Source organism: Haliotis asinina, chromosome 15, assembly GCF_037392515.1.
Source record: "Haliotis asinina isolate JCU_RB_2024 chromosome 15, JCU_Hal_asi_v2, whole genome shotgun sequence".
Lineage (NCBI taxonomy): Eukaryota > Metazoa > Mollusca > Gastropoda > Lepetellida > Haliotidae > Haliotis > Haliotis asinina.
In genome coordinates, this window is record NC_090294.1 from 49,743,544 (window position 1) to 49,761,547 (window position 18,004).

An 18,004-nucleotide genomic window follows, 5' to 3' on the forward strand; every position below is an offset into this window, starting at 1 on the left:
TCAAAAAGTAGCAAGCCTAACAATATTCCCGATGTCCAATGTATGTAAAGTTTCCATTTTATTTCGAAGGAATCATTAGCAAAACCATTTCACAGATGTGGGTAAGGTGGGTCCCGAAATATGAGTCATCACAACACACTGGGGTATAATATTTGTTTACCAATTGCAGAAAATGAAAACGATATCTCATTTGGTACCTCATGGATAATGGCATGTCCTCAGATAATATCATATAAAATATGTCCAGAACTGTATTGAACTGTATCCCGTCAGCATTAACAGCCAAAGATTTGGATTGCTTGTTTAAGACAGGGACTGTTTTTCACAACCCCATTTTGATCTTTCAAAAATATTGTGTCCAGATATTTAAGCTGGCACAGTTTACAATATATCAGGAGTTGACTAGTGTGGCCATGCATTATCTAGTTTGAACTCGGCAGCATGTATAGATACTGAAAACATTAGGATCAGTTCTGTCCTCGTGATTGCGTCATCCTGAAAGGGGTGGAAGTGTCTCTAAAACTAGCTCTTTCAGTAAACATGAAGAGGGGAATCACTTTAACAAGAGACTGTAGTTTCAAATGCACTTTAATATCTAGGTTTATGCACTTTAATATCTACTTTGGTTCTAGCGGACTTCTGCCTATCTCAAATTCTCAAATACACAAAATGTCTTGCCTATTTCCACCAAAGACAATACAATTATATTGTCTGTTTCCATGTAGTCAAGCTCTAACTGCCCCACCCCCACCCCTCGCTAGCCCTCGAACATGTAGTCAAGCTATAGGCAACTTGAACCGTCGCTACCCCTCGACCTCGTAGTCAGTCTCTAAGCACTTGAACCCTCCCTACCCCCTCAGTCATGAAGACACTCTCTAACCACTTGACCCTCGCTACCCCTCCGTCATGTAGACACTCTCTAACCACGTGACCCTCGCTACCCCTCAGTCATGTAGACACTCTCTAACCACTTGAACACCTCGCTACCCTCCGGTCATATAGACAATCTCTAACCACTTGACCCTCGCTACCCCTCCGTCATGAAGACAATCTCTAACCACTTGAAGACCTCCCTACCCCTCAGTCATGTAGACACTCTCTAACCACTTGACCCTCGCTACCCCTCCTTCATGTAGACAATCTCTAACCACCTGACCACCTCGCTACCCTCCGGTCATGTAGACAATCTCTAACCACTTGACCCTCGCTACCCCTCCGTCATGTAGACACTCTCTAACCACTTGACCCTCCCTACCCCTCCGTCATGTAGACAATCTCTAACCACTTGACCCTCGCTACCTCACGGCCATGTAGACAATCTCTCAACACTTGAACACCTCGCTACCCCTCGGCCATGTAAACAGTCTCTAACTACTTGAACCCTCGCTACCGTCAGCCATGTAGACAATCTGTAACCAATTACTAATAATCGAGTCACGACCAGAGAATCCAATGGCGGACCCGGCGATCAGTCACATGAGCATGTATGATTGCCACTGGGATACGGTGACTTGTCAACAAAGTAAACGAGCCTGACCTCCCGATACCGTTAGTTACCTCTTACTACAAGCATGGGTTGCTGAAGGCCAGTTCTAACCGGATCTTCATGGATCCCTTTTGACTAACTTCCAGTCCCAGAAATGAACATATTTTACAGAAACGGTTAGAGTATTTTAATAAATTATTGTGAAAAGAGGTCAAGGGACTTTCTGGGTTTTTTTCAGAGGTAGGTGAGCCTTCCCCTACACAAATACTACACACTTGTGATTAATTGATAATTACAAGGTATATCCTCGCTTGTGAATACAGCAGATTTCTTCAGACCCAGACACTGTTGTAATCCAGACATGCCGCATATCATACTCTACAAGTCTGTTTGGATCAAACTGATACTGATGAATCACTATCCAGCTCCAAATCGGTTCATGATCAAACATTCATTTCAAGGCTGAATGTATTGAGAACATCAGATCAACTCTAAAAAAGTAAAGTTACTTAACCAAACTGTCATCATATTGTTTGATTTTCCGTTTGAAGCTTACGAGGATAAACCAACAGAAGCACTGTTGCGGGCACAGACGGAAAAAGCACGTGCAATTTTGACGTCACATGAGGCATAGTCAGTCGATATACATTCAGGCCACATGAGAAACTGAAACTCACCTATAACACCAAGTCCATTATTTTCAAAGTTTATGATCTTTTAAACGTGAACGTGAAAGGGGTCGCCTTAAATACCCGTATGCATTTGACTAAATTTGTTAAACGCGCCGAATGTGCAGTTAGTTTGTCTAATTGACAACTGAAAAATATTTTTGGAGACGTGCAACTGAGTGAGGCCAACTGAGGGGTGTGTGTTAAAACCTCGACTACAGAAGATGACAAACTTGACTGTTTTCAGAAAGCGTTAGTAAGAAATGCTATTGGAGGATTCTGTAGTAAAACTAAATTACTTCCTTTTTGCAAAACTTACGAAGACAGAACATTCGATGACTTATACAAATAACAGTTATGGAAGCGTTTGCATAAAATCGGATTTCGTTTAACAAAGTGTTAGCATGCCAAACTTTATCAAATTTTGCATGCTAACAAAAGGTAAGTGAGTAAAACAGATTGGTGCTAAATGAAAGAACTGACATCGTGCAATTACCCAACACATACTTACACACAGTCAGACAAAAACGTCAAGAAGGATTCGAGAATGTGTTTGGATGAAACATGGATGAACGCCAGCCACGCCTCAAGTTGGCTAGACAGCTCCTCTACAGAACCACGTAACAAGAACAAAGATAAGCGACTTATTCTGTGTTATCACGCAGGTGGTAAAAGTGTCGGCATTTCTGCCTGATCGTTAACTCATGGTCAAGTGAAATCCAAAGACAACAGAGATTACCACACTCAAACGAATGTGGTAATTTCCTAAATTGAGTGAAAAAAACCCAACTGGTACAGGGACTCCTCGAGAAGGTTTAATTGTTCTGGACACCGGACCATATCATGTCGTGCCGGATCCAGATGCAGAAGATCCAACATCCGTCAGCAGGAAAAGTGATAACACATTCAAACTTTCGGACGTTTATAACGAACAATACTCGTGAACTTGTTTGAGAGGCATATTTTAGAAGTTGGAAGTAAATAGAATAAGTGTATATGGATGACAACTTCTTTAATACTGGAACACGACGTTTCGATACAGGTTCTTGTATCGTTTTCAAAGTGTAAATGATACAGGGAGAGAACAGGCGATATATGTACACAAACTAATTAACAAGTGATGATAAACTGATAACGTGATGATATACTGATAACGTGATGATAAACTGATAACGAGATGATAAACTGATAAAGTGATGATAAACTGATAACGTGATGATAAACTGATAAAGTGATGATATACTGATAACGTGATGATAAACTGATAAAGTGATGATAAACTGATAACGTGATGATAAACTGATAAAGTGATGATAAACTGATAACGTGATGATAAACTGATAAAGTGATGATAAACTGATAACGTGATGATAAACTGATAAAGTGATGATATACTGATAACATGATGATAAACTGATAAAGTGATGATATACTGATAACGTGATGATAAAGTGATGATATACTGATAACGTGATGATATACTCGTGAGGATTGGGTTGGTGTTGACCTACAGAACGCATGCTTGTCATAAGAGGTAGTAACGTTATTTGTGCATCCGGTCTCTCGTCTTGTTTGTTGGATAATGCCGCTTGCCTTGATCCATTCTTCTACATGACATTTTATGACGTAAATGAGTGAGTTCATTTCTATAGTCACATGGGCAATATCTGAGCCATATCGTCACGAGAAGAGTTCATCATCATATTAAGGATCAATAAAGTGAGAAATTAAAAGCCTTTGGACGATGAACAGTAAAACGATTATTTCATGATAGATATCAAAGTAAAACTAGTATCCTAAAACACGTACATTACTTTTGCTACCTGCGTGGACCCTAGCTGAGTTTACACCATCTCTTCAGTTATTGGCGATTGTACTCCAGTTTGGCCAAAGATGTTTTTAAAAACAACAACACATATTCTACGATTAAAACACGTACTATGAAAAACATGAACAAAATTGGACTACATACCTTCTCAGGGGGGCAATATTTCCGCTTCTTCGACCCCCTTTGAAAGTATTGCCTGTAACCCTCAAGGTTATTTAATCATTCTAACCAAATAAAATGCATTTGTTACTTACAATACACAATAACAATTTATCGCATAAAACGATGGTATCAACTGTTATACACCGCACATGCAGCATTTGCTCAGGTCAAACGTGTTGCTCAGCATTTTTCCAGACTATTCAGTGATCGACAGCATGAGCACTGATCTACACAGTAGGACTACAACGATGTGTTAAACAAGTCAGTGAGCCAGTGACCACCGACTCCGTTAGTCGTATCGTACGACAAGTATGGTTTAATTGAATTACTGAAGATCTGTTGTAACCCGGATGTTCATGGATTTCTTCGGAGAGTGCCAGTCTCGATTACCATCAGATTCCACTTTTTCGGGAGTAAAAGGCAAAATAATGAAGAAGATAATGCGGATAGTTGAAAATAATTGACGACATGTCACATTCGCATCCTTGGCAACATGTAACAATTATACTGGACAAAAATAGTTAGGGACATGTGCAAATTCTGAAATTTTGAATAATGATCTATTTATTCATTGACACACTGACAAAATGTCAGTCATAAAGATACCAATATTCCTATCTTATTTTGAACAATATATTAAAACAAGACTTACACCTCACCTATATTCATTTCAAGATGGGTACAATGTGTGAAGCCCATTTTCTGGTGTCCCCTGCCGCAATATTGCTGGAATATTGCTAAAAGCGGCGGAAAACTAAACTCACTCACTAACTTATTTCAAGGAATGGTTATTGAACATTTTTTCCCAGAAAAGAGTGCTGCTAGTAAGTTTACGTTTATGCCATAATTAACCAGGGATAATCCACAACAGGGATAACTGGGATAATCCACAACAGGGATAATCCACAACAGGGATAATCCACAACAGGGATAATCTACAACAGGGATAATCTACAACAGGGATAATCCACAACAGGGATAATCTACAACAGGGATAATCTACAACAGGAATACTCTAACTAACAGTGCTTTATGGTTCAACTTCTTTATTATACAAGGTCACAACGTTTCAAGACAGATTCTAGTCTCTTCTTCTAGTCTCTTCTTCACCTCACCTGAAGAAGAGACTAGAATCTGTCTTGAAACGTTGTGACCTTGTATAATAAAGAAGTTGAACCATAAAGCACTGTTAGTTTGATTCCCCCAACTTCTAAATGCCTTTGAAACAACTTAAGGAATACTTAAGAAACACTTAAGAAAACTTAAGAACACTCAGTTTATATGTTATGCATATATACATGGTTGCATCGAAGACCGATTTCTCCACTAACTTGAGCGAACGAACTGCACACTTTATGTAGATGAATTGCACGAGGATCACGTATCAAACTGCTGAAAAACATAAGCATACATATGCATCATTGATATGAACAATTGCGCTTTGGAGTAAAGTTTGTGAAGAATTCGCCAATTTTACTGATTTGAATCAATATTAAACTCATGACAACAAACATTTCAACGTGACGATTTTGTTGTACATCACATTAATTCATGTGTAAACAGTGCCTTTAAACAGAATGGAATATTTTGCAAAATCTAGTTTAGAATAGTTGGGTACATAAATTTACACTAGTCAGCTTAAAAGTTTGAGAGGAAGTATATAAACATTTTTAAACTGTACTGTTGTAATTTTGACTGGATAACACGATCTAATTCAGTTTAAAGCAGCATGGACAACCTTTACATAATTTTCTTTGAACTTACCAGCTGATGTTAAAAAATATGAGAACTCGGTCAGTACATAATTTCGAAATATTTCAGTATTGAATATCAAGGTCTTTATAGTAGAAAACAAAATGTTTAACATAGTCAAAGATTAATCCATTGAGTAGAGGAGGTAGATTCGAACCATATACTCGAAGAACATAAACATGTGTCTTGGTAAAATTGTTAAAAACCACGAAGCGTTTTTATGAGTCGGTATTGAAACTAGGCCACACCAAAGTGCCCGCTCGTAGCGCCCTCTCACAATGGCTTCAAATAGGTGAGTTGGAACCGCCAAACTCCAAGAAATGCCGTTAATTGCCGTTCTTTCCTTCTTCATACTTCTTTGTTTATGAATCTGACATTTGTAATGTAAGTCGTGTCCGATCTTTGACGCATATGGAAGGTGTGTTTGGTAGATTATTATGAAAAGCGACTATGTGTGTTTGCGTGGCCTAGCAAAATCATCCTTCATACTGTTTGGAGTATTGTGTTGTTGTAAACAAATTACTCGTCAGTATGACGCACGTGTCTGCAAGACTGATGTGTCAGATACATGTCAGCTTTCAGATCTGTACACAGGTTCCACTAAAAGCCCCGAACAGTCTGTCGCCCCCCCGACAAAACATCGCCTTTGTTAGTTAAAGGGAGGTAACTTTTGACAACCCTTACTCAGTGACACGGAAATGTGTATTTGCAACGAAATGTAGCACAGCTGAAATAAATTGAATATGTATTTAATCGCGTTTCAGGTGACATATATATCAATGAAGATAAATAATAATATAGTGTATTAGTGTATGAATATTGGTTGGAAGTGTAATTAGAAGATAATAACAATAAACCAGCCTTGCCTTTGGGAACAAGTCTGCTCACAACAACATAAATTATTTTTCCTTATTGTGACATATAATTATTTCTTGAGATAATAATCATGTGTAGATATAGCATTGACCCAGAAGTATTGTCACAATTACAACTGTTATTTTGTAACTAAGTAATGTTTGTTTTTTAAGATGTCATCCACATGAGATAAATTATATACGTTTCGATGTCAGTTGGACGGTCCAGTCTTTTTTTTATTCAATAACATGAACTAGAATATAGTTTACATGAAAGACTTGCAGATGATTCTAATTGTCCCAGTGAGTGCTTGTTATTGATGTCACCATTAGTTACATTATAATGATAATAATAATAATAATAAATGCACATTTATATATGCCTATTCAACATGAGCATGCTCATAATAATGCTCTACAGAATATTTACACTGTAATATTTACAGCTGAAATTATAAGTTATGTACTAGGAAAAGGTGGGTTTTATGTCTGGACTGAAAATGTCAATTGTGTCAGAGCTTTTAATGGCACAAGGGAGAGAGTTCCAAAGCACAGGTGCTGGGTGAGCGGATGATTGGTATCCAAAGGAATTCAGTTTGTAGGATGGGATGACCAGTAGTTTTGGGAGTTCAAGAGCAAGCTGCGAGTGGGGACATAAGGATCTATGAGTTGACACAAGTAGGAGGGAGCCAAACCATGGAGGCACCTATTTGTGAGACAGAGGATCTTAAAGTAGATTCTGGCCATAACTGGTAGCCCATGCATATGGTATATGATTCTAGCTTAATGTTGGAGCAAAGTCTAAATAATACAGGTCTTAACATAAAACTTGTTACTCAAATAATTAGATACATGAAGTGTGTACAAATATTTCACAATCTTACCAACCACGCAGGACTTTAACCTCAAATATTACTGGCTAACATGTAACATGTTGGAAATTTATGTTTCACTGATATATAACACTAATGGTAATAATGGCGAAGATCTGAAGATCAACCCATGCTGTTCAGGCTTAATCATTGTATTGTCTGGCCCAGACTTGACTGGCATATGGCTTGAATGTTGCTGAGTGCAGTGTAGAACAGCAAACAAACAAAACAAATTTCATGTATTCTAACAAAGATTATTCTTATTGCTAGTTGATAAAACATGTTCAAAAGACAGACAAGAAGCTAGTTTTCAAAGTGTTCCAGTGTAGTTATTATAAAAACTATTTATTTAATCTTAGTTTGTTACCAAAATGTTGGGCTAAAATTCAATGTTGGTGGACAAATGAAAGAGATATTTTGTAACTTCTAGATTATTACTGCTACTAATGAAAGGAAGTCACTTGCATTACAGAAGAACAAAACTGAGAGATAACTGATTTTGTTTCTGTGAGAGTAGAGATTAGTATACATGTATTACTCACCATTAGATATCAATAAGTAGAGAGAGAGAGAGAGAGAGAGAGAGAGAGAGAGAGAGAGAGAGAGAGAGAGAGAGAGAGAGAGAGAGAGAGAGAGAGAGAGAGAGAGAGAGAGAGAGAGAGAGAGAGAGAGAGAGAGAGAGAGAGAGAGAGAGAGAGAGAGAGAGAGAGAGAGGTCATCGGGTCTGTACCCATTTATAAGGGGAAGAAGGGGCCAGCAAATTTGTAAATTGTATTATGAAACGAATCATGCTTCAAAATATGGGAAAGGGGAAGTGGGTAATTGATTTTGTACATGATTTGCAGGGGGGCGGTTACTTTGATTCAGTCACCTTGTACATGCTTCTCCATAAAAATCATCATCACCCCCTGTAGCCATAAATTATGAATGGTCACTAATGGTGATAAAATCTTTTTTCATTGCTCTCAATTCACAACAGAGCTGTCCTAAGTTATAGGTATAAAAACTGTTAATATTTTCATGAGGTCTGTTTGTCAGTTGGCTTTGTACACCAGCTAAAAATGTAAGACTGAATAAAATAATGAGGGACATAAGTGTAATGATCGTTATAAATCTATAATTTATAAACTATTTGGGCCAGACCAATTTTATTTTTTGTTTTACTGTTCCGCCTGCCATATGTTTTCAAGAATAAGACAAAAATCCATAAAACAAGAAATAAAACTGGTCTGGCCTTATATATATTTAAGAACTACTGCAAGTAAGCCAACCTTCTCTACATACATTTTAGGCCACCACCAGATGTTTCAACATATTCCCCAGTACCGGCCAGTACTTACAGTCTGAAGGAAAAGATCAAACTAATATTCTTGGAAGAGGCACAGTATCTGTACCAAACATTTCTCACGGTCAACTCTGTGTCCCTCAATGGCACCCTGTCCATCAGTATTAATGGAAACGAAGAAATAGGTGTAATTGAAGTCTCTGAGACAACAGAAAGAAATTCCTTTGGAGAGGCATACCCTGATCAACAATATGGAAGCAGCACTGCGACATCTTATTCCAGCCATAGTGTTCCAATACAGAAAGACGGCAGCCAGGTCAGTGGTATGTCAAAGTTGGCAAAACCTTTCTCTGCGCTGCCCACGAAGCAGAAGGCTTTTGACAAAAACTGGTTTGATAAAGTTACCTCCCTTGGGAGACTGGAACTGATGAGGAAGTATGACAGCGCAGATGAGCATGCCCTCCCCTCTGAACCAAAGAATCAGACAGTTGGTAGGTACATTGGGTCTGAAGATGGATGTGCAGTGTGCAGTCATTCAAACATTTGTGAAATATATTCATCTTTTAAATACTCAGAAATTGTATATTGAATGTGAATGCAATTCATACTTCTTCAGTAGGCAATTTTGAAGATTTTGTTCAAAACTACATGATTACTAACTTCACATAATTGCCAGATCACAAAATGCAAGTCTGTAGATTCATCTGTATGTTTGTTTATGTTTGAAACTGGGATGGTGCTCTGTTTAGCTGGTAAAATTCTTGACAGTTTATCAGGAACTCAAGGAAAACCGATAAAACCGTCTGTAGAAAAATGTCAGTTGCTTGCGGAATGAACCCACTAAACAGTCGAGTCACAAACAATCACATGATCCTCAGATTTTCCAGTAAGATTTGGAATCTTATGATTTGTTTGATGTCCCCATGCAAAATAGGTCTTTTGAGATTCCTTGGAAAATTTGGAAAAAGAAATATGTGTCAATAAATTACTAGCTAGGCACTGAGAATTCAAATGATATGACCTTTTGCTTTTTTCAGCGCCATGCATGGTGAAGTTTGTGTTATCATCATGATCATGGCCATTTTGCAGTTGACTCTGGTCATGCATGTTCAGTAGAAAATCACCACAGGTGACTGAAACAAAGGTTTCATGGAGATAATCTGTTTTCCTGATTTTTTTTTCAATGTGTTCAACCTTAAGATTTGAAATCTTAATTTTCAAATTAATACTAAAGAGTTTCAATATTAGGATTATAAATAAATGTTTCATCCTCCATAGTAATCTCCAATAAGGCAGGCTGTCATACCAAAGGTTTCTTGTGAGATTACAAGCAGTGTGTGTAAACAGAAGCATTCATTTATCCTTATGAACATGTATCTGAACATTGCTTCAGTATAAGTGGGTGAACTTAGTTTTACACCAACTTTAGCACTATTTCAGCAATGTCATGGTGCAGGACATAAGAAATGAGCTTTACTCATAGTAACAATGTGGGGACTGAAAGACGTGTGTTTTGGTGTATCAAACGAACACATTCATCAGAAGGCTACCCAACCACCTGTTCAGGGAGAGGCCATACTGTGAACATACATAATTGATAAATAATAACAAAAACAAATGTGCATATGCATTTATTTCATATTTCCTCTTAAGTTGTATCATCAACATTATTAGTACTATTTTAACACTGATAGTAATTCTTGATGCATTTACCAAAGACATTGATTCTTCTCAATATGAGTACATAGTAATGTGCACAACAGTATTTGCACAAAGGAATGCCCCTGTAGTAATTTGTATGTGTCTTAGTGTCAACGTTAGTGACAACCTGTCCATCACATTTAACTTATGTTCTAACTTTACTTGAACTATTTCTGTGGAGAGGCAATAATCTGTGTGATCTCGATTCTCCTAACAATCCCCTCCTCCCTGTGAGTGTTCAGCTCAGCATCATGAACAGCACTCTCTTCTTCATTTGATTCAGTATCTTTGAACAACTCAACGTCACCTTTCTCATGGCAATAATTATGAAGGGCACAGCAGACTAAAATCACTTTCACTATGTCTTCCATGTCCATCATGTCTATGTAATATAGTCTGGGAAACCTTGCCTTCAAATGTGCAAATGCCCTCTGTATCACTTCCCCAGTCTCTTTGTGGGTTTGATTGAATTTCACTTGGGATTCATTTAAATTTTCACTTTCATCAAATGGAGTCAGCAGCCAGTCTTGAAGAGGATAAGCTGAATCTGCAACCAGGTAGTGCCCAGGTGGAAAGAATTTTGACTGGTTGTTCATGACATCCATATATAAATCAGAATCATGGAACACACTTGCATCATCCACAGATCCAGGCCAACCCGTGCAGCAGTGTAGAAACTTCATCTTATGATCACAGACTGCCTGGAGTATGATTGAAAGTTTCCCTCTCAGATTTGTGTAGTAGTCTTTTTGGGCAACAGGTGCCCTTACATGAATATGTGACACATCTATGACGCCAACCACTCGGGGCATTCCTGTTAGATGGTTGAAGCTTTCAGCTATGTTTGCCAGTCTTGAAGGTTCAGGCCACTTTATAAACGTTTGCATAATTTGATAGATTGTAGAAACAACTCTCCTCACAGAGATCAAAATTGAACTTTCACTAACCTGGTAAATCTTTGCCAGCTGTCTCATACTTTTTCGACTACCCAAGTAATTCAAGGTGATGTACAGTCTCATTTCTGTTGATAATTCTGGCCGCCCGCCCGCATGTGCTGACTGCTGATTTGTCTGACTCTCAAGTGTTTTAAGTAACTCTTCAAACATCACCTTGCTCATTCTAAAGTGCTTTCTGTAGGCTTCTTCGCTGCAGATTCTGAAGATTGGCTCTACTCTCGCCTGTCTGTTTGTCTTGGTATAAAGCTGTGTTCCATTTTCTGACTCTCTCCGATTCATTGCATGAATAATTACAGCCGTTATGTCATCATCATAGGAACTGTCACTCAAAATGCCTGATTGTAGGATGTCTGTATTGTCAATGTCAAGAAAATCGAGGACAAATGGAACAGCCTTCAGCAGCATGTCAGCCATCTTGCTTTTCTAGAGTTCTCTCCCCTAACGCATCAAGGGAGACAATTGGAAAATTTTCACTGTTTCTTGTCTGTTTATCATCTGAGAATGGTCGTTTGTAATTTGGCATGATTCTTCAAGTTTCTTTTTTTGTCACTGCTAATTTTATGTTTTAGTTCTAGAATATAATATATTTCATGTTCTAAATACTTTGTGTACTCTCAACATTGTTGCTAATTTAATACACTTAAGTATATAAAATTGTGAATTTCGAAATATAATTTTGAAAATTGTAGCTTGCTGAAAGGTATTATGTAAGAGGAGAAATTCTGTAAATATTATAGTTAAAATGTTAGCAAAGTATAGAAATATATCACCAAGAATAAAGCTTGTTAACTGATCCTTCGATAAGCACAATGTTTTTTTTATTTATTTTTGTGTGAATGGTTTTACTCTTTTGAGTTAGAACAGAGATCTCGGACCCATAGAAATAGCCTTGTGACAGTATTCCATCTAGATAAATAGTTAACTGATACATATAACAAGATTTTTGGTATCCAGCTGGGATCAGCTTCTACCTGCTCAAATCCGGGTGCCAGTCAAATCGCCCCAGCGACGAAACGCCCCAGCAAATTTGGTCAAATCGCCCCAGATATTTGGTCAAATCGCCCCAGGTTTGGTCAAATCGCCCCAGGGGGGTAGTCAAAACGCCCCAGTTTATTCAAAATGGTCTGATATATGCCACAAATGCTTGGTTTTGTCAACTTCCATACTATATTCTTCACATAATATTATGTGTTATATTATTAGTAATATCCCATGCCTAGGTAACACCGTAATACCAGTTATTTGGTAAAGAATTACAATCTGTATAAAACTTCCATGTTACAGCCTTCACATAATACTATGTAGTAATGTTTCTGATAAATATTTAACTAGTAAACTGAGAAGAGCAAAAGTAATATTCATGTATAGACAACACTTATAACACCAATTATTTGCATGTTGTCTATGCTTTTTTAAATTACAAGAAGTAAATGAAAGGCTTGTATAAAATGTTCTTTGGCTGTAAATGCACAGTTTTTGTCAGCAAGTATGGGACTTAATACATATCAAAAGCAATCTACAACTGCTGTTGTCAAAAAGTTCGGTCGTAAATGCATAGGTTTCCTTAACAAGTATAGTATAATACTTATGAAAACAATTTGATGGGGTTTTTTAATTACACTTGTCAAAAAGTGAGGCCATAAATGCATTGGTTTTCTTAACAAGTATAGTATAATACTTATGAAGACAATTTGCTGGGTTTTTTTTAATTACTCTTGTCAAAAAGTGAGGCCATAAATTCATAGGTTTGGTCAACAAGTATGGTATGATACTTATCAAAATAATTTAGAGCTTTTGTAAATAAGTCTTGTCAAATAGTGTGGATATAAACAGGCTATCAAAACATGTTAACTAAGTGATGCAAGATCACCGGATATGAACCCCATTGAACACCTCTGGGATTACCTCGATGGTCGGATCCAGTTACGTCAGCAACAGCCACATACACGTCAAGAACTTAGTGCTGCTCTGATGGATGAATGGAGACAGATTCCAGCTGCTTTCATCCGACGTTTGACATATTCTGTGAGACGGCGAGTTCAGGCATGTTTGAATGCCAATGGAGGACACACCAGATACTAATCTAAGATAATTTCATTAAATTTGGCCTTTTTCAATGTCTCTTTTGTTTTCTGTGATTGATTGCAAACTGAACGATTGATACCACTCTTAAACACATGGGTTTAACACTGTCCACGAGCGTCATACAAAAAACAGTATTACTTACTCTTCTTCTGAAATGAACAGTCTATATAGCACACACAAATCGGTTCTTCAACTTGACATGGTAGGGACATTATTTACATATGAAGAGATGTAACATTTCTTTTGGCTTTCTGTTTAGTATGGAAGTTGATAAAACCATGCATTTATAGCATATATCAGACCATTTGAATAAACTGGGGCGCTTTGACTACCCCCCTGGGGCGATTTGACCAAATATCTGGGGCGATTTGACTAAATTTGCTGGGGCGTTTCGTCGCTGGGGCGATTTGACTGGCACCCCTCAAATCCTAGGGCTGATATTTTTGTAATGGTCATGTTTTGGAGTCTAAACAGTCACATTACTAAATGGACTTTAGTGATGGATATATATTCATTAGTACAGAATGAGTGTGAACGGTTTATTTCATGTTCAAAATGTTCAAGACTATATTTTGTATGATTTCAGGCAGTCCAACCATAGATGCAGGATGGACAGGATCTGTCACCAGTGGGTCTGCAGGCACAAACCAAGATCATCCAATCCGACTGAACACAGAGACACCCATAAATGACCGAACAGTATCAGAGGACATGAAACTGGAACATGAACCAGATCCAGATGAGGACTGGATGATGGATGAGGACAATGCTGAGGAGGACAATGAAGACAAGAAGGACAAAGACTACCTGCCAGAAATAGGAGATGAGTCTGCAGTAGCTGATGATGCCGAAGAGGAAGATGGCAATGATGAAGAGGCTGACAATGATGAAGAGGCTGACAATGATGAAGAGGCAGATAATGATGAGGACTGGTTGGAGTCCAAACGGAGAAGTAAGAGGAAGCCTGCTGTCAAGAGGAAGGTGCCAACAAGAGCTGTTGTTCCCAAGAAGAGAGGAAGAAAAACTGCTGCCAAACTATCACTGAAAATTAAGTTGAAACAGCTGACATCTGTGAAGCCCAAGACGAAAGTGAAGAAAGATTCTAAAAAGGAGCCACAACAACCAATACCTGCTGACCTTACATGCACTCTGTGCCAAAAGAAGTTTGATACTAAACGAGCATACAAGAGACACTCCGATCGGCACTGGAAAAGCTTTCAGTGTGATGAGTGTGGCAAACCATTCTCCTCCATGGATTCATTGACACATCATAAACGAGGCCTCCATAGCTCCACCAAGCCATATTCTTGTGAAGAGTGTGGAACTACATTTAACTTCCACCACAGCTACAAGCTCCACATGAGGAAGCATCGTGGCGAACGTCCTTACCAGTGTGACCAGTGTCAAAAGTCGTACCTGACTGCAACACACTTGAAGGCACACAAGGAGGCCATCCATGAAACAGGGACTATGAGTCAGTTTGTGTGTGATACCTGTGGGAAGACCTTCACTTACAGGAACAGTCTCAAGACGCACCAGATGATCCATACAGGCGATCGGCCATACAAGTGCAGCATCTGTGAGAAAGGTTTTGTTACAAGGCAAGCTCTAAAGACTCATGAAGAGTCGTACCATGTTCAAGAGAGAAACTTCCAGTGTGATATTTGCTTGAAATTTTATAAGTCTGAGCATCTGCGAAACGTCCACCGGAGACGTCACACAAGTGATGTGAACAGGTTCATGTGTGACATCTGTGGCCGTCAGTTCATGTTCAAGAGTAACCTAGAAGCTCACTCATTTGTTCATCAGGATGAGCGTCCATTTGTTTGTAATATCTGTCAAAAGTCATTCAAGTGCATGTCCTCCCTCTATACCCACCAGTACACCCACAAGACAACCACACCATTCAAATGTAGCATTTGTACAAAGACTTTTAAGACCAAGAACTGCTGCAAGGCTCATGAGAAACGCCACAATGCCAAGAAGAACTTTATGTGTTCAACTTGTGGGGCTTGCTTCCCGGATAAGGGTGGACTCACCAAACACATCAGGACCATCCACTCTCCCCAGAAGCAGTTTATTTGTAAACTTTGTCGGAAGGTCGGAACTAGAGCAGACAACATGAGGACCCACATAAAGAGTCATGGCAAAGAACTTGGTGGATTGGATGCATCCGAATTCATTATAGAAGTCCATACATCCGGTGATAATCAAGATATTCAGGAAATAGCTGAGAAGTCATTAGAGTTGTCTCGACAGATGCTGTCCAAAGCTGAGACTGATGTTCAGCTTCAGAAGTCATCAACACAGACTCAGGATGCATCACTGTACCCACAGACAAGTCACAATCCAGCCTCAATCCACCACAATCCTCGGGGCGTTAACATGCAGCTGCCAATCAACTTCCACCCACCTCCTGTCTCCCCACCCCTCCCTGTGTACCAAGCGCCCGTGTCTCCCAGCACCCAGGTGTACCAGGCACCCATGTCACCATCAGCAGGGATGTATCAGCCTCCCCTCTCACCCAGGAACTACCCCTGCCCACCCTCACCCCACAGGGAGAGCCCCTCCCACCACATGGTGGTGAACCCAGGACACCCACATCAGCCTGACCCGGTGCACACAGCTCTAGGTCAGCCCCACTCCTTGCAGTCGCTGGGGACAGTCTCGTCTCAACTACATCAACTCCATCCTCCCAATCCCATGCCTGCTCATCTTCGCAATCATGACCATGGTCCACCGGTGTTCCCACCTCAGCACCCACATGGACAACTTGGGGGTGAAGGTCACCACTCAGCAGACATGTAAATGTCAAGGTCATTGAGTAGATGATTTGGGAAACAAGTTGAAACCATGATGTGAAACGGAGTAGTAGACTTGTGAAACAAGTTGAAATTAGATTGATGTGAAACAGACTTTTAAGTGTAGCATGATGTCCATAGGCGGATCCAGAGGAGGGGGTGATGCGGTGTGCACAAAACGTTTGTCCTGAAGTTTGGTTATATGACCATTGAAACTGGAGTGAAAATGAGGTGTGCACCCGCCCCCACCTTTCTCTTTATCTGCCCCTGATATGTAGTAGACTTGTGAAACAAGGTCAAGGTTCATGTGTAGCAAACTTGTAAAACAAGGACAAGGTTGACATGAAGCAGACATGTAAAACAAGGTCAGTCAGCTGTACACTAGTAAATCAGATGCGGGTTGATATGAAGCGAACATGAAAAAACTAGGTAATGGTGTAGCAGACGTTTTGAAAGGTCAAGGCTCAAGTTAACCTAATTCATATTCAAGAAACAAACTTCTCACATTGTACCAATGTTGGGAACTGAACCCAGACTTTTGGTGAGACAAACTAATACTTTAACCACAAGGCTACAGATTGCCCCCTGAATCAAAAGAAATGTTTAAGACATAAAGCTAAATGTGACAGAAGAATATCCTTGCAATCAAACCTTCTGCTCTTTGCAGGTATTTACACCACTTCCAGAGGACACCTTACAAAGGTGTCACTCAACTCTGAGGCTTCTAAGTAAGTGTGAACAAAATATCAAGAACAGTGTATTTCCGTTGATCAAAAACAAATTTTAAGTCCCCATTTCCGTTTGTCTCCAGGCCCTGATTTCTCGAAACAAACTTAAGTCTGAGTTTTAACTTAAGTCTGAGATTTTACTCAAAATTGAGAAAATGCATTTCTCAGAATGAACTGAAATTGTCACAAAACTCAAACTATAGGAAACAGTTTGAGTTTCGTCAATAGATTACTTAATTTGTTTGGGTTTTCTATGTCAAAAATGCAGTTGAGTTAAAAATTCAGCTGTTTCAAATTGTGAAACTTGAGTTTAAGATTTGAGTAAAAACTTAAATTTGTTTCGCAAAATTGGGACGTGATCTTATTGTCTCAAGAACCCTTCATTTTGATTGGGTGATCAATGGGTCAGCCATACAGGGTTAACCCTCCACCCATATATTGAGATGTTTTGAGATCTTTATACTGATATATGAGATAAATTATGTGATTTGTATGAGGTATCTGGTTTGGGCAAACAAAAATGAGTACAGACGGAATGTGACATCAGTTTTAATTCATAAGGTCAAGGTCGTGAGGACATTCTACCCCTCAGAATAAATACATTGTTTTAATGCTGATGATCAAATCCATTGTCAAGGTGTGCTTCTTGGTACCTGGCATTTTGTGCCAGGAGTGTGAGGAAAAGGCGGTTTAATTTATTTCAGTTTATTGAAATTTAATTTAATATATTTCAGACAAAGACTGATCACTGTGTTTTAAACTTACAGTTCAATGTTTTTATTATGAAATGTTTCCTTGAAAAATAATTCTGCATGTTTTCTGATAC

The 18,004-nt window shown here is 38.9% G+C and overlaps 2 protein-coding genes across 2 annotated transcripts; one reads left to right on the forward strand and one right to left on the reverse strand.

The window, feature by feature from the left end:
• The first annotated feature begins 6,164 nt into the window (after positions 1 to 6,164).
• On the forward strand, positions 6,165 to 16,493 carry LOC137265679 (uncharacterized). The gene is made up of 3 exons (XM_067801109.1): positions 6,165 to 6,188; positions 8,914 to 9,398; positions 14,236 to 16,493. The coding sequence occupies exons 1-3, from the start codon at positions 6,175 to 6,177 to the stop codon at positions 16,455 to 16,457; spliced, it is 2,721 nt and encodes a 906-aa protein (XP_067657210.1). The 5' UTR covers positions 6,165 to 6,174; the 3' UTR covers positions 16,458 to 16,493.
• Positions 10,529 to 11,994, reverse strand: LOC137265433 (uncharacterized). Its single transcript, XM_067800831.1, has one exon. The coding sequence runs from the start codon at positions 11,976 to 11,978 to the stop codon at positions 10,776 to 10,778; it is 1,203 nt and encodes a 400-aa protein (XP_067656932.1). The 5' UTR covers positions 11,979 to 11,994; the 3' UTR covers positions 10,529 to 10,775.
• Positions 16,494 to 18,004: the final 1,511 nt, after the last annotated feature.

What these genes read in the sequence shown, in the direction of transcription:
- LOC137265679 (XM_067801109.1), top strand. An exon ending in ACCAAAGAATCAGACAGTTG is followed by an intron (nt 9,399 to 14,235) that starts GTAGGTACATTG and finishes GTATGATTTCAG; the next exon opens with GCAGTCCAACCATAGATGCA.
- LOC137265433 (XM_067800831.1), bottom strand. Translation starts at nt 11,978, where the DNA reads ATGGCTGACATGCTGCTGAAGGCTGTTCCATTTGTCCTCGATTTTCTT.